The sequence below is a fragment of the Schistocerca cancellata genome, chromosome 8, assembly GCF_023864275.1.
Source record: "Schistocerca cancellata isolate TAMUIC-IGC-003103 chromosome 8, iqSchCanc2.1, whole genome shotgun sequence".
In the NCBI taxonomy this organism is placed as follows: domain Eukaryota; kingdom Metazoa; phylum Arthropoda; class Insecta; order Orthoptera; family Acrididae; genus Schistocerca; species Schistocerca cancellata.
The window spans coordinates 79,270,070-79,297,146 of record NC_064633.1 but is presented as its reverse complement, the minus strand read 5'-3'; the positions used below and the strand labels follow the sequence as shown (position 1 = coordinate 79,297,146).

The window sequence follows — 27,077 nt, the reverse complement described above, 5'->3', positions numbered from 1 at the left end:
AGCAGCTCTTGTGATGTATGAGCTTTTTGCTGTTAAACTGTTAAGATTATTTTTTTGCATTGTATCATATATGTGAATTTCCATGTTCCTATTTGTAATCGTCTATAGCATAATGGTTTCTAGCATATACATGGCATAAACTGCCCACAGTTGAAACTAGCAAGTAGACTTTTACCAGATCATCCTCATTTTAACTATGATCCTCAAGGCTCTCTACTACAGTATGAAAACCCTTTTTATGTAAGTGCTATAATAGTAGTAGTCCATAAGACAAGAAAGGATTGGCTAATCCAGTATATACAGCCTTTAGAGTTTCCAAATTAAGGTACAGTGATAATTTTTTCCAAGTTGTGTAGGTTAATATTCTCTTTGCAACCCATCAACAATACCATTACTGTGCAACAACACACTGCACTGATACTCAACACACGATCTGGTACACACTTACATATAGGAACCAAGTGACACACAGAGTTGGTAAAATCCTTAAGAAACAAGGAATAAAATTATCTTACCAAAGCAATCACTCAGAAATGTGTGAGGAAGGAGGATACATTGTCATAGATAAAAAATCTGGCATTTACCTCTTAATGTAACAGTTGTCATGTTCTTTACTTAGGACAGACCAGCAGAACATTTCATATAAGTTATAAAGAACATAAAAGAGTATGGAAATATGACGCCAGCCATTCAACATTTGCAGAACACCTCCGACAAGAAAACCACAACCCTACCACAATAGATACAGGCATGAAAATAGACAGATTCAGCCTCAAACACACGCACCAGTTGGAAAATATAAACATTGCTGGCATACAAAAGCAGTAGAGAGATGCTCCAAAAATTACCAAAACAAAAACATAAGATGACTGTGTCCTGCGGTATCAAAACATAGTACATGAGATTATGGGATGGCAGTGTACCTACACAACATGAGAACATAAATGTATTTCATATCAGTGAAGTGCTATGTGAACGATTTAGTACATGAGTGTAAAAGGACATAAGGAATTAAGTAGGAAACAAATAAAAGAAAAAAACACGAGAAATAATAATAAGTAAAAACTGTTTATTAGCAGCAAGTTAAAGCATGAGAACTCTTCATGGTCCTAGCAAACAGAATTCTAAGAGAAACCATATTGTTACATTGGCCACTGAAGATGCTTTAAAACAAAGCAAAATGTGTATGATATCTGTCATCTATATATAAACCCAAAATTTTGCATTCTGAATAGATTTTTGACAGAATCTCATTATTCACAATATTTTTCCTATTTGTACCACTCAGTTTGAAGTGCATGTGCTAACTTTTTAAGTCGTCTCTTTCAAACTGAGCTCTTGGTTTTTCAATAAAGTCTTGAGTCTCCTTACTAAGGCAGGGCTTAGTGTCCATACAACAGACACTAGACGTGTCATCGGCATGCATAATGGTAAAGTACTTATTATCTAGAGGACTTGGAAAATCATTTACACAACACATGAATGGTAGCGATAAAATGGAGCCCAGGGGACACCAAAATGTATACTTCTTATTCCTGACAGTCTCCTATTCAGTACTTTTCCATTATGATACTTAATTTCTTTAAACTGTTATCTAATTTTTAGATCTGTTTCTAACAATTGCATGAGTTTTCCAGCGACACCAGCCATCACAATTTTTGCGACTTGATGTTTCCTCAGGATATTGCTTACTTGTAGAAATGTGCTGCTGGGTCATGTCATAATTCCTCCACAATATTTCAGCAAATAGACATGTTGCCATCTTCAGGTGGTCCTTCCTGAATACTGTGCTGCTCCTATTGGCATCCTATATATTTTGGTCATTACCCCCTCCACCACGTAACTGTCCGTGTGGTCGACGTGGCAGATGGTGGCAGTGGTGGGGGAAGCTTGGCTCGTGCTCTGGTCTGCAGTATCTGCACTACCACCATCAGGCGAGGTCGCCACCATCTGGGAACACCTCTTTCTTTCCAGGTTCAGTGTTGGGTTCTACACCTGACTGAGTTGTAGGTCACTATCTTTATTAATTAGACCATCTTACATCTCTGATTTTGATGGCCCCTTTAATTATTCAGTCTCAGAAAGAGGAGGATTGCCTAAGTATTTTGGTGTTTTTGTAATCCATAGTATGGCCAGTTTTTATACTATGGTCAACATCAGCTGATTTGGTGGCCTGGTGTTGTTCAGTATGGCATTGTTCACGACACCTCTCTTCTACTGTGCAAATGGTTCCACTAATGTATGGTGTGCTGCACTAGCAGGGCATTTGGTAAACTCATGATTTTGAGGCCTAGATCATTCTTTACTGAGTCTAGTAGAGTCAAGGTTTTCACAAGAGGCTGAAATAGAAATTTAACATTGTGTCACTCTAGGATCCTGCCAATTTTTATGGAAGTGTCTCTGATGAACGGTATGCACTTATGCACGCCAGTGATTTGTATTCTTCTTTTTCTTTTTCCTGGTGTTGCCTTGCAACAGTCTGTCTTGATGCATGTCTTAACTGCTTATTGCTGTATCTATTTCTTCTGAATATTGTCTTGGGGTGCTTAGGCTCAGCTCCTATGAACAAGGGTGCATAAAATGCTTTCATGCTGCGAGTTGTGATGGCTTCTGGAGGCATGCAGATACATATCAGTATGTATAGACTTCCTATACACACTGTGTCCCAGCTTGCCATCGGGTTTATATTTCACTGAAACGTCAAGAAGTGGAAGCGTACCATCCTGTTCTACCTCCATCATAAATTGTATGTTGTGATGCAGTGAGTTGAGATGTTGGAGAAGTTCACTTAAGTTGCCCTGTCCATGTGGCCAAATGACAAACATGTCATGTATGTAGCAATAGAAAAAAGTCGGTTTTATTGAACTTGTTCCAGAGCCTTCTCCTCGAACTTCTCCATGATTAAATTCACCACAGCTGGTGACACAATCTCTCTGTTCATAGTAATTTCCATTGAACAGGAAGTACGTTGAAGTAAGTACAAATTCAAAGCAATTTCTTGCTTGGCAATTCCATGGAATCCTTCAGTGGTACCCTAGTGAAGAGGGACACTACATCGAAACTCACCAACAGGTCAAAATCATGGAGGCTAAGTTCTTGCAGCTGTTTTACAAAGTGAGTGGAATTGTGAATGTTATGTTTGCATTTTCCCACTCAGAAGAGCTGTCAGGTGTTTAGCTATCCCATATGTTGCTGCTTCTATTTTACTATTGGACACAGGTAGATATTTTCTTTGTGGACCTTTGGCATCCCATACAGTCATGGTGGTGCAGCAGCTCGTGGTCACAGCTTTTTGACAGTTTTCACATGTAAGGTACTTCAAAGAAGTTCTTAGGTTCTTCTCAGGGGGTGGCTTGTCAGGTCTACTTCTGTCATCCGGTGCGCTACGTCATGAAGAAGTTCATTCACTTTCTGTTTATATTCTGAGTGTAGGAGCTATACTGTAGAGTTCCCTTTGTCAGGAGGCATGATGACCAGCTCAGGATTGTTATGTAGCTTGCAGATAGCAACTCTCTCTACATTTGAAAGGTTACCCCTCTATGGTGCAGTCCTGGTGAGCACATGACATGATTCACAGCATATTTCTTCAGCCTAATCCGCTGATAGAGCATAGATGGCCTGTTCCACGCTGCTTATGATGTCCGTCCACAATCAGTAGTGATGCTGGAGTCAGGGCGAAGTAGAATCCTTTCTCAAGCACTGACATTGCTATATCATTGTATGATCAATCTGCAACAAAAGTAGCCATCCAGCTGAGCTGAAGCACCTCCAGATGACATTTGAACAAATGGGTACAGCAACAAGCAGATAAGAGATACATTCAAACATACTGTCCCAAGGCAACAGCAGAAAACAAAATTCAAGTCACTGGCATGCATACTGTTTTCCAGAAATACTTCAAGAGAAATCAGCAGAATCCTAGAGTGGCACAGTGTAAAATGTGTTTTTCAACCTCCTGTGAAAACTTAACTCCGCTAGGAAGATCTAGGCCTCTGCAAACCAGATGTTTACCAAATTCCCTGTTAGTGCAGCAAAACATACATTGGGAAAACCATTCACACGGTAGAAGAGAGGTACTGTGAACATAAACGCTATACTAAACTACACCAGACCTCCAAATCAGCCATGGCTGACCATAGTATAGGAAGTGGTCACACTATGGATTACCAAAATACTTGGGCAGTCCTCCTCTGTCTGAGGTTGTGTAATTAAAGAGGCCATAGAAATCAGACTGAAAAATGATCTAATTAATAAGGATAGTGTCCTGCAACTCAGTAAGTTGTAGAACCCTGCATAGAACCTGGAAAGAAAGAGGCGTTTCCAGATGGTGGCGTTTGCACCTGGCGGCAATAGCATGGACACTGCAGGCCGTGCGCAGACTTAGGTGCCATTTCCTCCACCATCACCACCGTTCGCTACAGTGGCCTTATGGACAGTGAAAGAAGCGAAGTGGTAGAGTAGCTACTGGCAAACTTATATAAGGTGCCAAGAGGAGCAGCACAGCATTTATCAGGGACCTCCCAAAGGTGGCAGCACATCTGTTTGCCAAAATATCATGGAGGAATTATGACGTGACCCAGCCGGGCAACCAAGAATTCTATAAATCACAATGTTTGATAATAGTGCATTGTGATGTACTATTTTTACAGTTCATGGAATACTCCTACTGTTTGGAGCTTTTCATTTATTTTTTCAAGTCCATAATGGACAAATTGTACTGCTGCTGACATGATACTTTGATCTTTCCTTAAACCATCCTGGATATCACCTAATATGTCAACATTGTTATAATGTTCCAAGATTCCTTTTAACAATATTTCCTTAATCAGTTTGCTAAATGTTAAGGTTAGGGCAATAGATCTATAGTTCTGCACATGCCTAACTTCCTCATTTTTGTGCAAGGATTTGACTACAACTACATCTACAGCTACACTCTGCAAAGCACTACGAAGTGCACAGCATGGGGTATGTCCAATTGCACCAGTTATTAGGGTTTCTTGTCATTTAATTTACATATGGAATGTGGGAAGAATAATTGTCTAAATCCTCTGTGTGTGCTGTAATTAATCTTAACTTGTCTTCATGATCCCTGTTGATTATGTCTGTCTTTAAGAGTCTGCCAGTTCACTTTCTTCACCATCACTTTGACACTTTTCCATGGATCAGACAAACCTGTGTCTATTTGTGCAGCTCTTCTCTGTATATGTTCAAAATCCCTCATAGTCTTATTTTGAATTGGTCCACACTCTTGAGCAGTATTCTACTATGGGTAGCATGAGTGATATGTTTGCAGCTTCTTTCAGACATAACTTCATTGTAGATAACTAAATCGTCTTCAAAGAATGTGAGGTTACTATTAATAAACATGGTGTGCGAAATGTGATAAGAGACAATGTAGAAAACCCACCCACCGGACCATCTGTAAACAAATATAAATGGGAAACAGTGACCTGCAAAAATGACAAATGTGGAAGAGCTGCACCAAAACCGATTCAAAAAAGGTACTTTCTTGTTGTTGATGACTCCGTACTGAAAAATGTTACAGCTCCAGGCTGTGAAATCGATATTCATCCTGGAATCCAATCGCATCAGGTTAGCAGACACCTTCAAAATATTCTAAATTTGAAATGAAGTGAAACTGAAAGTGAAAATGAAAAAAAAGGACAAATATGAAGGTGTTTTCATTCATGTTGAAACAAATTCCATCTGGAACAGCAGTGAGGAAAAAATAATCAGTGAAACACAGAACTTGATCTGCTCAGCAAAAAGTGTGTTTGCAAATTCAGAAATTGTCATTCGTGCAATTTTACGCAGAAGATCAGAAGCAAATAATATAAACAGTGGAATCAGGGAACAGTGCGACAAGCTGGGTTCAATTTTTGTAGACTCAAATAAACTTGTAAGTGGTAAGTGTCTGGGAAAGGATGGGCTGCACTTGAATAGGTTAGGTTTAATGACTTTCAGCAAAATGATCATATACATCTGCAGAATCATTAAAAGCAAGGAAAACTGAAAACTTCCAAAAGGGGTGAGAAAACAAAAGTGGTGATCCAACATGGAAACTGTAAATATAATGGAACAAGTGGGGCTCTTCTAAGTATAAACAAACTCAAAAATTCTATCTTGATGCATCTAAATATAAATGGTTTAGCGGAAAAATGTTCAAATCTAGGTTACTCTAAAATTGATGGACTGCAAGTTATACTTTCTGAACTGGCAGATATAAAGGTAGTCTGGTTAAATTTAACACTGGCTCATAAAAGAATGTGTAGACATTCTAAATAAAATTAGTAATTTCAAACTTGTCAGCAGCTTTTGTAGAAAACACAAATCTCATGGCGGCCCCTGTATCTTACTGCGTGCCTCATGAAACTTTAAAATGAAGGAAGATTTTAGTTATCTAAATGAAAAATGTATTTTTGAAAGCTGTTGTGTAGAGCTGTGTGATTTAAATACTGTGATAATATCAATTTACAGAATTCCTTGGAGTTCTACTACTAAATTGTTCTTAGAAAAATTTCAATATCTCTTTGATAAACTTAAAAAGAAAGCAAGAAAAAGATTGTGATTGCAGGAGACTTCAATTTAAATACATGAATTGAAAGCTGTGACATAGAAAAATTTTGCGATTTAGTCCAAAAATCTGGTTTCAAGTTAAACTATACTATGTGCACTAGAGAAAACTTCCACTCAGCAACCTGCATAGATAGTATTATTACAGATTATCAGTTTGATGATACAAGGAAATTTTGCCTAGATCTAGGGATATCAGATCACTCAGCTTTGGTTATAGAGCTCCCCAAAACAGCGAAACTAAAATCTGAATCTTATGTAAGAAGGAATTTTAGCGAAGAAAATTTAGAGTTGTTTTGTGATAAGTGTTATAAGCTGGCCTTTAGGCCACTGTGATTCAGGCAACAAAAATTTTGATAAATTTCTAAATTGGTTTTTGGTTGTATTCAATGAAACATTTCCCTCAAAATATTATGAAAAGAGAGTCACAAATAAACGAAATTGGATTACACCAGGCGTAAAAATTTCAAGTGCCAGAAAAAGACAGCTGCACAATGAGCTCAAAGTAGATAGAAACCCTGATTTTGTAACTTATGTTAAGTGCTATAAGACTATATTCAAAAAAGTGATACTGGCAGGAAAAAAAAACTGGCAAATAGTATATTCATAAACAAACAAAGAAATAAAACAAATGCAGCCTGGTCTTTTGTGAAATCAAGAGTTGGGAGTCAATGTTAAAAGTCAAGAAATTTCTCAGATTAGGTTTCAGGGTGATATTACTGTAAATCATGTTCGAATTTCAAACTACTTCAATGATCTCTTTGTCAATATAGCAAAATCTGACGTAGACATGACAGCTCATCAGGACAATATGATTTTCAGGCATAGGGATGACATACAAAACACTTGTTTTAAAAAAAAATCAGAAAAATCACTCAGAAAGACATGGAAGACACAACATTATCATTAAAAAACAAAAATTAAGCTGGATGGGATGGAATACCTACCATGGTAATCAAGGCAGTACGCCATATTATTTCATACCCACTGACTATTATTGTAAACCAGTCCTTTGAACATGGGTCTTTCCCAGATGTCCTAAAATATGCAGAGATTAATCCATTATTTAAAAAGGGATCACCAGAAGATATGGGAAACTACTGCATCACTAGACTAGGGTACAAAAGTCTCAGGAATATTTTAAGATCTAAAAAAAGCCTTTGACTAAGGTGAACCACTCATTATTACTTCACAAACTGAAGAGCTATGGGATCGAAGATACTGCATTACAGTGATTCAACTCCTATCTGACAGAAAGGAAAGAAAGAGTTATTTTAACATCAAATTCAGTTAACTACCACTCCATATGGAAAACAATTTCCCAAGGAGTTCCACAGGGTTCAATACTGGGTCCTTACCTGTTCTTATTATATATAAATGATTTACCATTAAATATTGATGCTCATTCAGTCTTATCGCAGATGACACCTCAGTCCTGATAGAAAATGATACAATAGAAAAGATTCCAGATGGTATAGAAAATGTTCTGGAGAAACTGGAATCCTGGTTCCATAAAAATGGACTAAAGCTCAATCTCACTAAGGCGCAGATAATGCAATTTGGCTCTAAATTGCCAGCAATATGTCCTGTACAAATAGCCCATAATAATCAACTCGTGACAGAAGTGAGCCATGTGAAATTCTTGGGCCTAAACCTTGATAAAAGTTTAAACTGGAAGACACATATAGACTTCCTGGCAAATAAATTACTTTCCCTAGCTTTTGCAATGTTTATTTTATCTGGTGCCACTCATATGGACACAAGAAAGATAGTCTACCACAGTTATTTAGAATCTGTTATTCGGTATGACATAATTTTCTGGGGAAACTCTAGAAGCAATACAAGGCTACTAATTCTTCAGAAGAAAATCTTTAGAAATGTGTGCTGCCCACAAAAATGAGTCATGGCACCCATTGTTCAAGAAATTAAAAATACTAACAATTACTTCATTGTACATTGTTGAAATTTTGATTTTTGTGTATAATAATAGTTTCTCTACATGCTCCTGTCCTGTGGTAAAAGTTCCACTACTGTATTTTTCTAGCTTACTCAATATATATGAAGGTTGGAACTTTAATAGTGGCAACTATTTATTTACGTCTCATACAAAATAGATACGTGTTTCAAAGTTTTACTGACCTTCAAAGTATTCACCAGATTGTGTATAACCCACTGCGAGCGATGTGGTAGTCGTAGGATACTCTTAGTGGTGCCAGTTGTGTTGACAGTTCGACCGATGTGGTCTGTTGCCCGACGAATTTGTAGCAGTTATGAAGCGAATGCCATGAAGCATTTCCTTCAGTTTAGAAATCGACTTGAACTCACAAGCGCTTAAGTCAGGGGAGTGCAGTAGGTGGTATAGGGCTGAGCAGCCCCATCAGTTAAAACAAATCAGTAACAGCTTGCACTGTACATGCTTGAGTATTGTTCTGCAAAATGATGGTCAGGTCGTGCAGAAAGTGTCATCACTTCTGTCTCTAAGCTGGTCATAGATTGTGATCCAAAAATGAACAGCATAGAGACAGAAGTGATGTCACTTTCTGCAGGACTTGACCATCATTTTGCAGGACAGTGTTCAAGCATGTACAGTGCAAGATGTTACTGATTTTTTTGACTGATGGAGCTGCTAAGTGCTATACCACCTACTGCACTCCCCTGACTTAAGCCCTCATGAGTTCAACTCAATTTCTAGACTGAAGGAAGCACTTCACGACATTCATTTCAGAAGTACTACAAATTTTCATCTACAGTGCTTTTTCTGTGGTGATTATAAACTTACTTTTTCTCAAGTAAATGGCAACAATATCACCTTAATTTGTGCTGTACAGTAAAGTGTTGTCAGGTCATAGCCTTCTGATTTGAAATAATGAATGTTACCTACTGATGTCTGGTGCGAGGTAACAACTACTACATGTGGAGCCAACCATGTGATAAGTGATTCGAAAGCATCTATTTTGTTTCCTAAACCTTGAACATTATAATGCAAAAATGATAGATCACTCTCATGTGAATATAAGTGTTTGTGATAAATATATGAGTCTCATAGACATTATGCTGTGATATGGTTAGAGTCTTATCTATCTAACAGGAAACAAAGGGTGTCGTTGTGAAATACCTGTGCAGTAAGCAGTCAGTCTTCATCTGACAGAGAATTAATTACATGTGGTGTTCCTCAAGGTTACATCTTGAGTCCATTGTTTTTTCTTGTATACACTAATGACCTCTCATCTCTTACATTGCCAGATGGTAAGTTTGTTTTGTTTGCAGATGATACAAATGCAATAAGTAGCAAGTCAACTACAGATTTAGAAATAGCTGCTAATCAAATTTTCACTGCCATTAATAAGTGGTTTAAAGCTAATTCACTGTCATTAAACTTTGAGAAGACCCACTATATGCAGTTCAGAACCTGTAAGAGTTTTCCTTCCAGCATAACATATGAAGACATGCAGATCAAAGAGGTTGACAGTGTTAAATTTCTGGGATTACAACTCGATAATAAATTCAGTTGGGAAGGGCATACCACTGAATTACTTAAACGCCTAAACAAGTCTTTATTTGAAGTGAGAATGATGTCAGATGTATGAGACATAAATATAAAAAAATTGCATACCTTGCTTACTTTCATTCTATTATGTCATATGGGATCATATTCTGGGCAACTCATCAAACCAAGCAAAAGTTTTTAGGGTGCAAAAGCATGTGATAAGAATCATTTGTGGTGTAAATGCAAGAACATCATCCAGAAACCTGTTCAAGGAACCTTGTGTTCTAACCACTGCTTCTCAGTATACTTCTTCCTTAATGAAATTTGTTGCAAGTAATACATCTCTATTTCCAACCAATAGCTCAATTCATAGTATCAGTACTAGCAACAAGAACAATCTACATAAAGACCTAAAATAACTTACCTTGGTCCAAAAAGGGGTCCAATATTCAGGAACACACCTTTTCAATAAATTGCCAGCAACCATTAAAAACTTGGTTTCAGATAAAGCACAGATTAAGCAGAGTTTGAATGACTTTTTGATAGGCAACTCCTTCTACTCCATAGATGAATATCTTAACAGAGACTGTTAAGCCAGCTTAAGTTAAAGTATCTGTCAGATTTCAGTTTTGATAGCACTTGGTCACAACATTCAAGATTAGATATACGAGGTGCATTCAAGTTCTAAGGCCTCCGATTTTTTTTTCTAATTAACTATGAAACTGGCGTTACTTCTCGACGTAATCGCCCTGCAGACGTACACATTTTTCACAATGCTGACGCCGTGATTCCATGGCAGCGGCGAAGGCTTCTTTAGGAGTCTGTTTTGACCACTGGAAAATCGCTGAGGCAATAGCAGCACAGCTGTTGAATGTGCGGCCGTGGAGAGTGTCTTTCATTGTTGGAAAAAGCCAAAAGTAACTAGGAGCCAGGTCAGGTGAGTAGGGAGCATGAGGAATCACTTCAAAGTTGTTATCACGAAGAAACTGTTGCGTAACATTAGCTCGATGTGCGGGTGCGTTGTCTTGGTGAAACAGCACACACGCTGCCCTTCCCGGACGTTTTTGTTGCAGTGCAGGAAGGAATTTGTTCTTCAAAACATTTTCGTAGGATGCACCTGTTACCGTAGTGCTCTTTGGAATGCAATGGATAAGGATTACGCCCTTGCTGTCCCAGAACATTGACACCATCATTTTTTCAGCACTGGCGGTTACCCGAAATTTTTTTGGTGGCGGTGAATCTGTGCGCTTCCATTGAGCTGACTGGCGCTTTGTTCCTGGATTGAAAAATGGCATCCACGTCTCATCCATTGTCACAACCGACGAAAAGAAAGTCCCATTCATGCTGTCGTTGCACGTCAACATTGCTTGGCAACATGCCACACGGGCAGTCATGTGGTCATCCGTCAGCATTCGTGGCACCCACCTGGATGACACTTTTCGCATTTTCAGGTCGTCATGCAGGATTGTGTGCACAGAACCCACAGAAATGCCAACTCTGGAGGCGATCTGTTCAACAGTCATTTGGCGATCCCCCAAAACAATTCTCTCCACTTTCTCGGTCATGTTGTCAGACCGGCTTGTGCAAGCCCGAGGTTGTTTCAGTTTGCTGTCACACGATGTTCTGCCTTCATTAAACTGTCGCACCCACGAACGCACCATCGACACATCCATAACTCCATCACCACATGTCTCCTTCAACTGTCGATGAATTTCAATTGGTTTCACACCACGCAAATTCAGAAAACGAATGATTGCACGCTGTTCAAGTAAGGAAAACGTCGCCATTTTAAGTATTTAAAACAGTTCCATTCTCGCCGCTGGCAGTAAAATTCCATCTGCCGTACAGTGCTGCCATCTCTGGGACGTATTGACAATGAACGCGGCCTCATTTTAAAATAATGCGCATGTTTCTATCTCTTTCCAGTCCGGAGAAAAAAAATCGGTGGCCTTAGAACTTGAATGCACCTTGTATTGTGTTTGATTACTTTATTAACAGTGCATAACAATGTTTCATTCTAACAGCATGTTAACTCTGTAAATATTAGCTGTTCCAGTTTACCACATTGTAGTCACTTATTTTGACAATTTTCTGACAAATGATCAGTGTAGTAAGTATTCAAATGTTTTATGTTATACTTTTGACATGTTCCACAACCACTCAAGTTATGTCATTTTTTGCGTATATGGAATGAAAACTGAATCTAATTTAATCTAGTGTAGCTTCGGTGGAAAGTTTTATTGTCTTAAAAAGACATCACTTGTATCATGCTGATGTATCCCAGCTAGCACTCAAGCTTATTTCAAGGTGGATATTGAGTTTACGTTCAGTTGAAAATTCAAGATTGAAAAATCAACCTGTTACACAGCTTGTTTCAAGGTGGGTATTGAGTTTAGGTTCAGTTGAAAATTCAAGATTGAAAAATCAACCTGTTACACAGTTTACATCAAGCTGTAAAAATTTAGCTTGAATTAAAATAATTTTCCCAAGCTTGAAATAAACTGTAATTTCCCTGGAAGGCTGTACAGCAGATGCGCGCGCAGCATAGCTTCCATAGACGTCCACGGGAAGCGCCACAAGCGTTTATAAGCCGTGACGTAAGGGTGTTGTGTGTGACGTCATGACGGCGCGGAGTTTGGTTTGAGTGTGGCTGTCTCCAGTTCTGTTTTATCTTATTTTATTTACTTTTCTGAGCCTTGCTATGTTTACGGCCATTTTACCTTTGTGACGCGCGTTAATGGTTGTGGTTTGTTGACAAGTTTGTTTTATACTAGAAAACAGTTCGGTACGTTAATGTTACAAATGATAAATATTACGTAACGTAAAGTTACGTTTACGGCCATTTTACCTTTGTGATTCGCGTTAATGGTTGTGGTTCGTTGACAAGTTTGTTTTATACTAGAAAACAGTTCAGTACGTTAATGTTACAAATGTTAAATATTACGTAACGTAATTAATTAGGTTCAATAAATTCAGATTAATATTTATATAGCTTAAAACAAGCTGTAAATACCAGGCTGTATTCCACGTGTGTAGATACAGCTGGAGCCAAGCTTGATAAGTCAAGCTTGAAATATAGCTTGAACTCTGCCAACTTTGATGTTTATTTCAAGCTAGAATCCAGCTAACAGGCTTGAATATTCCAGCTTTGATCAAGCTTATATACTTGAACTTTGCAGCTGGAAACAAGTTTGAAACCGGCTTACTGTGCTATCTGGGATTGCTTCACTGGATGACATTTCGTGAATGATTCTCCCAAAAATTCATAATTTTAATCCTTGAGAGGAATAGCATCTCTAGCACAAAAATCACATTCAACTTAATATTTACTATTTCTAGAATTCATGTTATTAACAAGTCCTTCCCTAATCTGTTGAGATGTAGGCCACAGAGTGTGTAGAATCTTGTTACTATACAGCTTATGTTGACAGATATTACATTTTAAAATTTCTTGCATAGTATCTCTTTGTTTGCACTTTGCAGCTCTTTATTCACACATGACAAATCTGGTATGCTTTGACAGTGTGGGACTGAGAAGAAGATTACATGCATGGTTCTTGACTCGTGCAGTCTTCTTTTCAATTAGATCAGTAGATCTTCTTTTTTTTCTTGCTACATCATTTGTTTCCGTTAAAAATATGAAAAAGACTTGTCATGGTTCAGTGAAGTTGCTGCCTTTTTTTCCCTATTCTAGATATATTGTGACAGCTTCTAGACTGTAATCAGTGTTTAAGGTTTGCCCTTGGCCATCTGCATATAGATTTATTTCACCTGTTGTTGTTTGATAGTTACCAATTTTAGGTCCATCAATACTTTCTTGCTGCATGATTACATTGTTTATTTTTTCTTTTTGTTCATGGCAGCTGATAATCCATAATGAGAAATTCTTAATTTTAGTTCACTGTCAGTGACCACACTTGAAGCGGAATTGTACTTTTTTTCTCCCCTTAAATTGAAAACAACTCTTGTCATACTTTGTTTACAATGCCCTTTGTCTTTCCATGTAGTTTGAAATTGCTCATTGCACTGTCCCAGTTTATAATTGAAAGCACTTGAAAGGTATTTTTGTGCACAAAATTTGTTACCGATACATTCTTTGTTTACATGATTTTGAATTTCTTCCAATGTAACTTTCTTGGAATGTAACTTTTTTTGGAATGTAGCTTTTGCCCCCTTTTCAGTAATGGACGAGATGTTTTGTAGAACTTGTAGTGAGTTCAATTCATTTGTTCTTACTCATGTCCATTTTCACTGTACTGATTATAAATTGTAAGCTTGGCATGTGTTCATTCAACTTTGTGATTTAATCCTCATAATTTTTTCACACTTAAATTTTAATGACAGAGGTAACATTTTTACCTGGAGAAATATGATGAACTTTTGTCCTGGATTCCATCTACTTTTTTGCTGTCATGGCCTACTTAAAGCAAATGGTCCACAAGTTGTCTGGCAGAAAGGTGCCATGCAAACAGCTCACCACTAAGAAGTGCGAAAGAGCACCAACGTCATTTATAAATAAGCTGCCCTGCCAGCACCTGTGTTAGCTGATGTCAGACAGATAACATAAATTAGTTCACTGCTATATATGCTATATATAGATACTAGAGGATATTGTTAATAGTGAGAATGCAAGATATGAGTTAAAATGAGCAAGTATTTTGTAGTCATGTTATTGTATTCAGCAAGTCATTTGTGATAGAGAATTCTAGTTTCTAAAGTTGTGTAATTTTTTATGTTACTAAAGGTAGTCTGTAGTATACACTGTAGTAGCATTGTAATAATTTTGTGTCACTGCCTAATATCTGACACTTGTTTGTGTTTTGTCATTTCTTGTATATTTAAATTTTCCACAAGCCTAATATTTTTGATTTGATTTCAGATATTGATGAATGTTATGAGAATCCAAGAATTTGCTTGAATGGCCGCTGTGAAAATGTGCCTGGTTCATATCGCTGCATGTGCATGCCTGGGTTTGTAACCAGTGCAGATGGTGCATACTGTGAAGATGTAAACGAGTGCACAACTGACCGAGTCTGTGACAATGGCAAGTGTGTGAACACTGAAGGATCATTTAGATGTGTTTGTGATCCAGGTTACCAAGTTTCCCTTGATAAGAGAGGTTGTATAGGTGAGGCTTCATTTTTTAGCTGAATTTGTATTTATTTTTGAGTGAATGTCTGCTGTACAGTCATATTTTATTTCTTGTTTTGTACTGATATACAGTAACTTTTGAATTAAAATACAGAGACAAAAATAGCTATTTATATTTCAGATATTGATGAATGTGTACACAACCCTTGCCAACATGGAACTTGCCATAACACGGTGGGCAGTTTCTATTGTGAGTGCTTACCTGGATTCAACCTTGGCCCTGACGGAAGATCGTGTTTGGGTATAACACTTTACAAATACATTCAACAAGTATTTCCAGATAATGACACCCTACCTATTGTTTTAAAATCACTGATACTTTTCGCATCCTTACAGTAATTTCCATTATGTCATTAATCAGGCTTATTGTTGAAACAGTTACTTTGCACTAATACCTGCAGTCATTGTACTTTCCAGATACGAGACGTGACCTCTGCTATTTAAATTATCATGAGGGACAGTGCACAAATCCTGCTGCGAATCCAGTGTCTCGATCCAGCTGCTGCTGTTGCACTGTGAGAGTTGGCCAACCTCTCGGATGGGGAACTCCATGTCAGGCATGTCCTATGCCTGGCACTTTTGAGTTTGAAACGCTATGCCCTCATGGGCCAGGAATGACATATAATGGAGATGGTGAGTATTAACGCTTGTATAAATAAAATTTGAGTAATTCGAGGTTAGGATGTGAAAGTAGTGTTACATGAAGTACATTTTAGTATTATGTGATGTACATTTTCTTATGATGTGTAAACTTAGTAAGGAACAAGAACACACAAATTATTTTACCCAAAAAATTCAAGGCTCCTCCATCAACAGAATGTCTTATTGTGTAACATTCATTCATATTACCTCATAAATTCAGTATTCTTTTTTAAATGCCCTCATTTTGTTTATTTAAATTACAGCTTGTGTAGCCACTTTTAGCTGCAATAACAGGCAGGCCAGTGGCTTCCCATGCATTAGATCAGTAGCAGCACTTTTTTGTACTCCTCCAAGATTCAAACCATACTTTTTAGCCCAATACACAAAACAAAAGATTACTTGTGACTATAGTAAATAATGATTTAGCTACTAGCATTTTGGTAATAAACAAAAAATGTTACAAATTGCTCATTAATCTAATTTATAATATTGTATAACAGTATAATAAGGGGACTTTTCAGGTGATCATGCAAACTTACAGTTGTGATTGGGAAAGTAAATATTGATTATGATCGTGGGAGGAGAAACTCTCATGTGAAGCTGAGAGTGATAATTGGTATGCACGAAGCCTCACTTAAATTACAGAATGAAAATAATGAATTTTTTATTTTTTGGGGGGGGGGGGTTGATGAGAAGCTATTCTATGTGTGGTGGGCAAAATCTGAGACAGAACAGATCTCTCGGCTATATCCTTGTCAGACCCTATGCTCCCTCTGCACACATCTCTCTAATGTATAGTTCCTTCCCATGTGACTATCCCCAATGCAAGACTTGCCCTATGCACCATGGCTTGCCCTATGCACTCTCCTACCACCACTGATACCAGTGCTGTAACTGGCAAAACATGTACTATCATAGGTAGAACCACCTGTGAAATGACACATACCGTATAGCAGCCGTTACATAAACACTGTTTCGTCTTTTATATCAGCGTGACTACCACCAAATCATCACATAAGATGAATGTGCGTAGGCAGAGGGTGTATACTGACAACACACAATATCCTTTTGCAGAGCATGTACTGCAACATGACAGTTGTGGCATCAGTGCCAGTTTCATTACAAGAGCTATATGGATTCTTCCCACAAACACCAGCTTTTCAGAACTCTGTAGATGGGAACTGGTGCTACTGCATGACCTCCATTCCACCTGGCTTTAATTTATGTTAATTTCTTCAGTCTGAGCATTTCTTCATAGTAACTATTTTTTCTTCACTTTGTTTTAGTTTTCTGGATCTTTCATTTTCTGACCTGTCTATTTTTCACTGTTCCCCTCCCACCTCTCTTACCTACCATGCACTTAGCTTTTGATCTTATCAACTCATTGCATGGTGTTGTAGCAGTCTGTCTTGCATATTAACCTATCTTCTGCCTTTAAACTCTCAGGTTTTCACATCTCATCTGGTGCAGTCCCCAACATCAGTCTTTCCTTCTAATACCATCTGGTGAGTCTCCCCTACCTGGGGTTCTGGGTGACTTTTCTAAACCCTACCCCTTTTATTAAACCTCTAAAGTCCTTTTTCTTCACTCCTCTTCCTTCTCCTACACTCAAATTACTGTTTTATTGGAGAAGTGTCAGAAACTCAAACCACATCCAGTGAAACATAAATTCTGTATTAATTGTAACAGTGAAAAATCACAGCATGATATGTTTCAGCAAGTGAAAATACAACAGTACTACTTTTATAAGGTAGTAAGTGAGCAGAAGTCACTGCTGTGAAAGATGACATAGTTAAGACATTTTTGGCCTAAAAACCAAAGTTATAAAATATGTGGAAAATAGGTTCTGGTTTCAGTTTTAACTAAGAATCCGTACAGCAAGTGCACAAGAGAGCAAAAAGAACCTGTTATCGGGCTGTTACTATATGTGAGGACAAATTGTCTTAATTTTTTGTCAGATTCCTTCAATCGTGATAAAACTACCATGCTGTGTTAATATTTTTGTAATGTGCACTTATAATACTGTTTAATATAGAGTACAACTCCAACCAAACAGATTGGGCTATTAGTGGAAACATTATCATCATATAGGAGGGGAATTAAAAGAGATATCTGTATGTCACTTCTTTTATTAAACTACTCCAAAGTTTTCAAGAATTTTCATCCTCATCTTCAAGTGGATATAATAGCGTATGTTTGTACGTTTGCTTGCTGCAACCAACTATTTGCTTTGCTTCTTTCTCTTGAAACTTTTCCAGAAAGCTACTAACTGCAAGCTGGTATCAGATAAACACATTGTGTCACTGACAACATACAAAAACATAAATAGAGGAAATTAAGTATATATACAAGCAATTGAAAATATTCATAGAGGTAGTGTATTAAGGTATTGCAATAAGCACTTAAAACAATTCGCCATTATTTGTTCTCTCACGGACACTTGCCAGAAATGAAGGAAATTGCTTGTATTTATATTTTAAGTTATGAAAGATAATGATAGTGCATTTGTGGTGTTGACATATTATTTTCAGTCTTGGTGTGAAAAGTTTTGTTTTGAGGGAGAAAAATATATTTATTTCATTATGCCTTTGTTTTTATTTTCTTAGATGACCGATTTTTCCATATCAAAATTACCTTCATATAAGTATGCAACATTCTGGTAAACCATGCCGTATGTTGACCTGAAGATGACTGAGATGATTGACACTTATTTGTAAGAAGGAAATTTTAAAAAAAGTCAACCAATATCCCAATTGGAGATGTCTCTGTTGATGGATAATGTTGTCCTGTTACATTTTGAGTTACCTAAACTACTTCAGATTAACAACAGACTATGTCATCCAATAAAACTATGGCTGATTCCTTTACACATTTTTCACACAGCTGATATATTATGTCGTTTCTTATTATTTTACTTTTGAAACAAATTCAAACAATAATTGTTACTTCTTGGCTGTGGGTTCTAAAGAGTTGCTTTCATTATTTCAGACATCAATGAATGCGCTCAGAATCCAGGTATCTGTCAGAATGGAGCATGTGAAAACTTGATGGGATCTCACCGGTGTATTTGTAACCCTGGATATCAAGTTGACAGTACTGGGAAAATTTGTACTGACATTAATGAATGTGAAGTGGATGATCTAGTTTGTTCAGGTGGTCAGTGCAGGAATACTCCTGGTAGCTTTCAGGTAACACTTTCATCATTCACGTTTGTTTATCTGCTTTAAAAATTACCTATGAAGTAGTACTATTAAAGTGAAAGTGAAATTGATTGTGATGCTCAATTGATCAGGAATAAACTGAAGCATTATCACATTTTTGTGCTTCTTATATTGTGTTTTGTTTAAGATAAATAAGTACTCTCTTTTAGCAGAGAATTCTATGACAGTTTTACTGTTGCAGCTGAAGTTGTCTGCAGGTTCTCTCTCTCCCTGTGTGTGTGTGTGTGTGTGTGTGTGTGTGTGTGTGTGTGTGTGTGTGTCATGTGCACGCAACAGCAGCATCTTTCCTGATGAAGCAACCATTGGTTGCGAAAGCTTGAATTTTGTGTTTTTGTTTGTGTGTCTATCGACCCGCCAGTGCTTTCGTTTGGTAAGTCACATCATCTTTGTTTTTAGATATATTTTTCCCACGTGGAATGTTTCCCACTATTATATCCATATCCTTACTATGTATTCACATAGACATGTTTTAAACTTTCAGTGGGCTTCCATATTTTTGGAAAGGCATATTAAATGAGAAATAAACTAAAAATAGTTCCTATCCCCCAGTTCTGAGCAAGATTTTTGGGTGCTTTCCCTTGATTGTAAAGCAAATATTGGAACTAGACATCCCCTCCTAATTGAAACTTCTTCTGCTCCACTTCCAGCTCACCTGGTATTCAAGTGGAAAGTCGCTGACTCCACAGTGGGTCATTACTTGAACAATCCACTCTGAAAAGAGTTAATTTCACTTAGGAAAAAAGGTTATATGTGAATTATGTGTGTAAGTGTATCACCCAGTTGTATTTCATTCACAGAGTTAGTTGTATAAACAACTACATTGAAAAATTTTATTTTTTAAACATGCCATTTGTAAAGTAGGTCTGAAGGACTTTTAATATGACTTCAAAACTTGTTCTGCTGTCAGTATGACATTTTATTTCAATGAGTTTGTTGACAAAATGTTTTTGCAATCATGAAACGTCTATAAGAAAAAGGATCTTCAGAACAATACTACTGTTGCTTGTAAGTGCAAGAATTAATTTATGTTACAAACCGACGGAGACACCACTAAGTGGGGCACATCTGACGGTTACACAACAATTTCGTAACTGAATATCAACATGGGAGGCCTGAATTACAAATAAGCTGAAGCTCATTTCATCAGACAGTGTGAGAGCAAAGCCAAGAACAAAGATGGAGCACTTTGACAACAGTGCTTGCAGACAGAATGCTGTAGCATAACTTCCCCTAGAGATGTCATAAGAATGTCTTTCAGGATGCCAACTGTACATAAAGGAACTCTTTGGAAACCCTGAAGTTAAACACTAGAGCAGTTGAGAGTGCTGACTGTCTCAGAAAACGAGAGCACATTTTGCTTATCAGTATGGGGTGGTCACGTCATTGCCTGTTATAAAACATCTGCCCTCGACACGCTTCTTATTCTCAGAAAAATGTCTACAAGCTGCTGCCACCGTGCTATAAATCCACAGCTGTCCAGGTTTGGAGGCAACTTCTGATCTTCAAGCTGCAGTCCTGCCAGTCAGAATGGTGTCTGACAGAGGATGGGGCCATGGATAAAGAACCAATCTGCATGTCTGCAAGCTATTCGACTTGCCTGTGTTGCCACTACTGGGCATTACAGGTACCATTCCACTGCCTTTGTTCTGGAACCACCACTCATGAAAATAAACAGTGGCATGCAGGTTCCTGAGGCTGAGCCTAAGTGCAGCTTCACTCATCAAAAGCACTGAAGCTCTGACATGCATCCACAGCCACTCTTGGCTATGGAGATGCATAGTCACTGCATTCTCTTGCAATGGGGCCACAGTACAGACCACAGGCAGAGCGAGGATCTGTGCTCAGCAAGATCCTCGCCAGGCACTGACATGCCACCTCACACTTACAAGCAGCGATGACTTAGCAAGGCCTCCACAAGTCAGCACCGGGAAAGGGATGGAGTGATCTAAAAATTCTTGCCAATAAATGATAGTTAATTGAATTATGTTGTTTAGTGCCCTGGTGCTCTACAGGATCACTCACCCTCACTCTTCACTCAACCTCCTGAAAGCAACACAACCTCAACTCAAGTCAAAATGATTAATCTACTCGTCAGATGGCAGGTATTAATGCAAGAACACAAATGTAGCTTTTGGAAGCAGAAATGCTTCTATCTAATAACAGAGATGGAATGGAGAAGGAAGGAGACACAGAAAGAATAGAATGAGAGATAAATCAACAATAATATTCTGAAAATCGACAAGATTTGAAATATATATTAAGTAATGGGCAAGATAGTTAAAAAGCCAGAAATATGGTCAGAACACACTTTTAATAAAAATGGAAACAGACAAAACTCAGAGAAAGCCACATACTGATGTAGAAGAAAGAATAAAAGAATAAAAAATAAAAGTAATAAAAACACAGACTGTGACATGAGCCACACAAAGTGATATTGATGGATTCTTTCATCACTGCCTTTTTGATTAACTTCAAATGCATCCATGAGAAACACAAATTACCGATGCCCTACAGTATTAGTTTGTTTTATAAAACTGTTTTTGGCTTACGAGACCATTATCAGATTATGACTGCGTCATTGCTTTTGTGCGTTGATTGCCATGTATGATGAAATCTGGTTCGTGAAATAAATTAATGCACTAGCGCACCCACAGTTCATGCCATATAAAAACTTTTCTGCAGTAATTTTTGTTCTTGCAGAAGAGGTCTATGTGGACAAATAAAATAGTAAATCATAGCTGATTGCTGTTTTTATATTCCGTAAGAACCCATCTCTGATAGTCTACATCTACATTTACATTTATACTCCGCAAGCCACCCAATGGTGTGTGGCGGAGGGCACTTTATGTGCCACTATCATTACCTCCCTTTTCTATTCCAGTCGCGTATGGTTCGCGGGAAGAATGACTGTCTGAAAGCCTCCGTGCGCGCTCAAATCTCTCTAATTTTACATTCGTGATCCCCTCGGGAGGTATAAGTAGGGGGAAGCAATATATTCGATACCTCATCCAGAAACGCACCCTCTCGAAACCTGGACAGCAAGCTACACCGCGATGCAGAGCACCTCTCTTGCAGAGTCTGCCACTTGAGTTTGCTAAACATCTTCATAATGCTATCACAGTTACCAAATAACCCTGTGACGAACCGCACCGCTCTTCTTTGGATCTTCTCTATCTCCTCCGTCAACCCGATCTGGTACGGATCCCACACTGATGAGCAATACTCAAGTATAGGTCGAACGAGTGTTTTGTAAGCCACCTCCTTTGTTGATGGACTACATTTTCTAAGGACTCTCCCAATGAATCTCAACCTAGTACCCACCTTACCAACAATTAATTTTATATGATCATTCCACTTCAAATCATTCCGCACACATACTCCCAGATATTTTACAGAAGTAACTGCTACCAGTGTTTGTTCCGTTATCATATAATCATACAATAAAGGATCCTTCTTTCTATGTATTCGCAATACATTACATTTGTCTATGTTAAGGGCCAGTTGCGACACTCTGCACCAAGTGGCTATCCGTTGCAGATCTTCCTGCATTTCGCTACAATTTTCTAATGCTGCAACTTCTCTGTCTACTACAGCATCATCCGCGAAAAGCCGCATGGAACTTCCGACACTATCTACTAGGTCATTTATATATATTGTGAAAAGCAGTGGTCCCATAATACTCCCCTGTGGCACGCCAGAGGTTACTTTAACATCTGTAGACGTCTCTCCATTGATAACAACATGCTGTGTTCTGTTTGCTAAAAACTCTTCAATCCAGCCACACAGCTGGTCTGATATTCCGTAGGCTCTTACTTTGTTTATCAGGCGACAGTGCGGAACTGTATCGAATGCCTTCCTGAAGTCAAGAAAATCAGCATCTACCTGGGAACCTGTATCTAATATTTTCTGGGTCTCATGAACAAATAAAGCGAGTTGGGTCTCACACGTTCGCTGTTTCCGGAATCCGTGTTGATTCCTACAGAGTAGATTCTGGGTTTCCAAAAACGACATGATACGCGAGCAAAAAACATGTTCTAAAATTCTACAATAGTGCTTAGGATGAAGCTGTTGACACTGTTCAGCATTCACTTAACTGCATCAAGTGTTAGATTGCTACTCACCGTGTATCCCATCAAAGGCAGGGCTACACGTGAAATCAGTCACATGAACTACAAGCTAAGCTGCAACCACTGTGCTGCTTCACATGGGCAAGACAGCCTACAGGCTGTCTGTCTGCATGAATAGTTACGGATGAACTGTGGCCGAGAAACAGCTGGACTACCCAGTTGCTGAGCACTTGGGCTGTTGATAAAATATCGATACCAGTATTTTTCACAAAAATATTGAAATATATCGGCAATATTTTTTTGACTGATACATTGATATCGAAATTGCAATATCAAGTGCCGATATTTTTATTTTACATTCTATTTTTTTCGCAGTTCTTGATAAATATTTGAAGTTGTTCTTTTGAAATTGTAGTAGAACATAATTTTACTTCCACTGTGCGAAAAAGTCGTACTGCTTTTTGAGCTTTCATCATGTTCTGTCTTTTTCTTTGACTGTGAAGTGTGTGTAGACTCCACAAAGAAGAAGTCCAATTACACTGAGAATGGCGGTGTGAATGGAATAACAAGATATCTGATGTGAAGAAATAGCACACCCGTTGCGTTAAAAAACAATTTTTAACATAACTAGTGTAGTGTCTAGGAAGCCTGCACACTCGGTTCGCTAGAAAATTAATGAAACAAGTCATATTAATGAGCTTTATTACAAAAAGAAAATTAAAATGCTTAACTTTTGCAATTACACGGATGTGTTGCAAGCAAAGGGCGACATACAAAATACCGTATTTACTCAATCTAAGCCGCACTTTTTTCCCGGTTTTTGTAATTCAAAAAACCGCCTGCGGCTTAGAATCGAGTGCAAAGCAAGCGGAAGTTCTGAAAAATGTTGGTAGGTGCCGCCACAACTAACTTCTGCCGTCGAATATATGTAGCGCTACACAAGCATGCTTTGTAGGCACAAAGATAAATACTGGCGCCAAAATCTCTGCGTCAGTAAATAAATTAAAAAAAAAGGTGGAAGACGAGCTTTTTTCTCCGCCCCGAGTTTCGACCACTGCATTTTCGTACATTATCCAACGAAGTAAATACAAATTCCGTATTGTTCATCTTCGAATGTAGCAGAATTTCAATGTATACTACGAAAATCCGACTAGCAAGACTGTTTGGGATGTTTGTCAATATGGCCAACTCTACGTGCTGAATTTTTTACTACCTGTGAGAAGAGGTGGTTGCTAATAGGAACCTGACGAAATGTGAATCACATGCAGTATTCTCTTCACCATAAGAATAATATGAATGTAAACATTATGCCACGTATTCTTTCGTGTTTGCTGCTATTTCATTTAAATCCTATCTGCCTAATAAGCTACGAAACTAGAGTCAGACAACAGCAAACGCGGAAGAATATACGTATCGTGTCATGTTTACATTCGTATTTTTCTTATGCCTAATAGTGATACAGTCAGAAATGAAGCACGGCAACTGATTAGATTTTTAAATCTAAGATGACTCTAATTCCTGTGCAGAATTTGACGTGCTAGAGAAGCGGCCGCAAAGATTTTCAAACGGAGAAAAATTTTCGTTCAGAACATATTCTATCATATGCAGTCTATTATTTGGTTCTTGTTGATCATTATCAAAGAAAGCAGTGTAAGTAACAACAAATAGCAGTCTCTTGCCATTGTTTCGCTAGTGAGACGATTCCTCTCTTTTCTTTTTTTCTTTTTTTTTAATTGTAAGCGGCGGTAGCGCGCACAAAAGCAAGCCATGCCGCGCGCGGCAACAGGCTGTAAACACGCACTATCAGAACGAGACAAACAATGCATGACACAGTACAGTAATGCATTTTCAGCTCAGAGTGACGTTAACACCTATAACAAAGAAAACGGCACTTATCAGATCAAAGCAAAATAAGCAATCGATTCAAACCAGACGAAGCACGTGAAAAGGAAGGGTACCCGTATAAATACGGACGGAGCGCCTGACGTATAGCAATGGCTACCTGGTAAAACTTTAACTGTTAAGCTTACGACTCGAACCAAACTCCTGTAGCTGTATCGTCATTCATTCGACCTAAATTGTGTCTCGTATTACAATAGATCGGCTTTGTTTTGATTTGGAGGTGCGGCCTAAAACTTTTCTCTCCCGTTGAATTTCGAGTCTCAAATTTCAGGTGCGGCTTAGATTCGGGAAAATTTTTTTTCCTCGATTTCGAGTCTCATTTTTCGGGTGCGGCTTAGATTCGAGTGCGGCTTAGATTCGAGTAAATACGGTAATCACTCTTCTTCAGTATAGACAATCCAAAGCCTGTGCTACATAGAGTGTACAAGCAAAATAACTAGCATTGATGCTGCTCTCGAAGTTGCTAATCTTGAAGCTGCTATTGAACTGGGCCATCACCAGTCAGTTGTGGCACTTACATCCTCTTCACATAGGGACCACTGCAATCGCATTGTCGTCCTGGAGGGAGGTCCGGACGTCGTGCGATTGGCTGACTTCTTCTCACAGTCTTCTCTTTTCTGTCATTCCTATCTGACGTGCCGGTGTTTCACTTTACACCATAACATTCCTCCCCCACAAAGCAATGGACCATCGTCATATAGGGAGGATGACAATGGGAGGGGAGGCAGGGGCGTGGACACTCAGATAGTCCGAAATCTCTGTGGCTGCAGGGGATGTCAGGCTTCTGGTCATAGCCCGCCGCCCGGCCTTCACTCTGTTGGAAACGTTGCCCGGAAAAAGAAGGAAGGGTACACATCCACCACCTGAGGCCCATAGCACAAAGTAGAAGGCATTGACTGCTGCCGCACTGTCCTCGGGATCCGTGAATATGTGGAAAGAGATACAGAAGGACCACCATATGAAATGAGATACATGTATGTGCCAAATCAACGAAGGGTCCAGACTCGCGCACCATCTGCTTCTACTAAAAACCTTGAAAAACACAATATCATGTGGCGTGAAGCAATACCTGCAGTCTTCCTTTGGCGCTGGATGCTGGGGGGGGGGGGGGGGGGGGGGGGGGGGTGGAGAAGGTGGAGCAGTGTCCAATGGCGGTGGGCACGAAGCAACTCCACCAACGATGGTCGATCTCACAGATGTGAACAATAGCAGATGAGAAACAGTTGCAGTGCTTCATCCCTGGTGTGTGCAGTGCAAAGTTTGGCCATCTGCTGCTCGAAGGTTCTGACAAAACATTCCGCTTCGTCGTCGGACTGTGGGTATATCTGTGTACTAGTTAGATGCTGTATGCCATTGCGTTCACAGAATGTTTCAAATTCTTGTGACGTGAACTGAGGGCCATTGTCCAACACTATGACTTCAGTCAAACCTTCGAGGCAAAAAATAGAGGACAATGGCTGAACTGTGCTACATAACATTGTCGAATTCATTGGCACATCAAAAGGAAATTTGTTATAAGAGTCTACCACAATCAACCAGTGAGTGCTGCAAAAAGGTCCCTCAAAGTCTATGTGCACCTGTTGCGGTGATGATCGCAACTTAGACCGAGCAGAGAACTTTTATGGCGGAGCGGACTGATTTTCCACATGTGAATGACACTGTGGTGTCGTCTGTTATATTTGGGTGTCCATATCCTGCCAAGTACAGTGTCTACGCACTAACTGTTTCGTAGGAACAATCCCCCCAGTGTCTTTGGTGAAGTAACTGCAACACTTCTTTTTGCAGAGCTTTGGGGATCAACACATGTGACTGTCCACTGTCGTTTTGAACAAGAATCACACCTTGCCGTATAGCGAGGCTATGCCGACGTGCAAAGTATTGGCGCACTAAAGAGTTCTTTATGCTGTGTGACGAGCAAGAAGTGAATGTATTTTAGCAAAATGTTCATATCTGAATCAGCTTCTGTGGCCTGTGCTATTTTCCTATAATTCAGAGGAAAGGATTGAAGCAATTGAGAATCCTGAGCATCGATGT

At 38.7% G+C, this 27,077-nt stretch overlaps 1 protein-coding gene across 1 annotated transcript in view; it reads left to right on the top strand.

Annotated features, from left to right (window-relative positions):
• The window catches only part of LOC126094444 (fibrillin-2-like), a 354,361-nt gene that overhangs the window by 18,361 nt on the left and 308,923 nt on the right, over positions 1–27,077 (top strand). The window contains exons 4-7 of the mRNA XM_049908817.1: positions 14,940–15,188; positions 15,333–15,452; positions 15,629–15,844; positions 18,842–19,041. Coding sequence (XP_049764774.1) covers positions 14,940–15,188; positions 15,333–15,452; positions 15,629–15,844; positions 18,842–19,041 — 785 coding nt within the window. The remainder of the gene's footprint in view (positions 1–14,939; positions 15,189–15,332; positions 15,453–15,628; positions 15,845–18,841; positions 19,042–27,077) is intronic.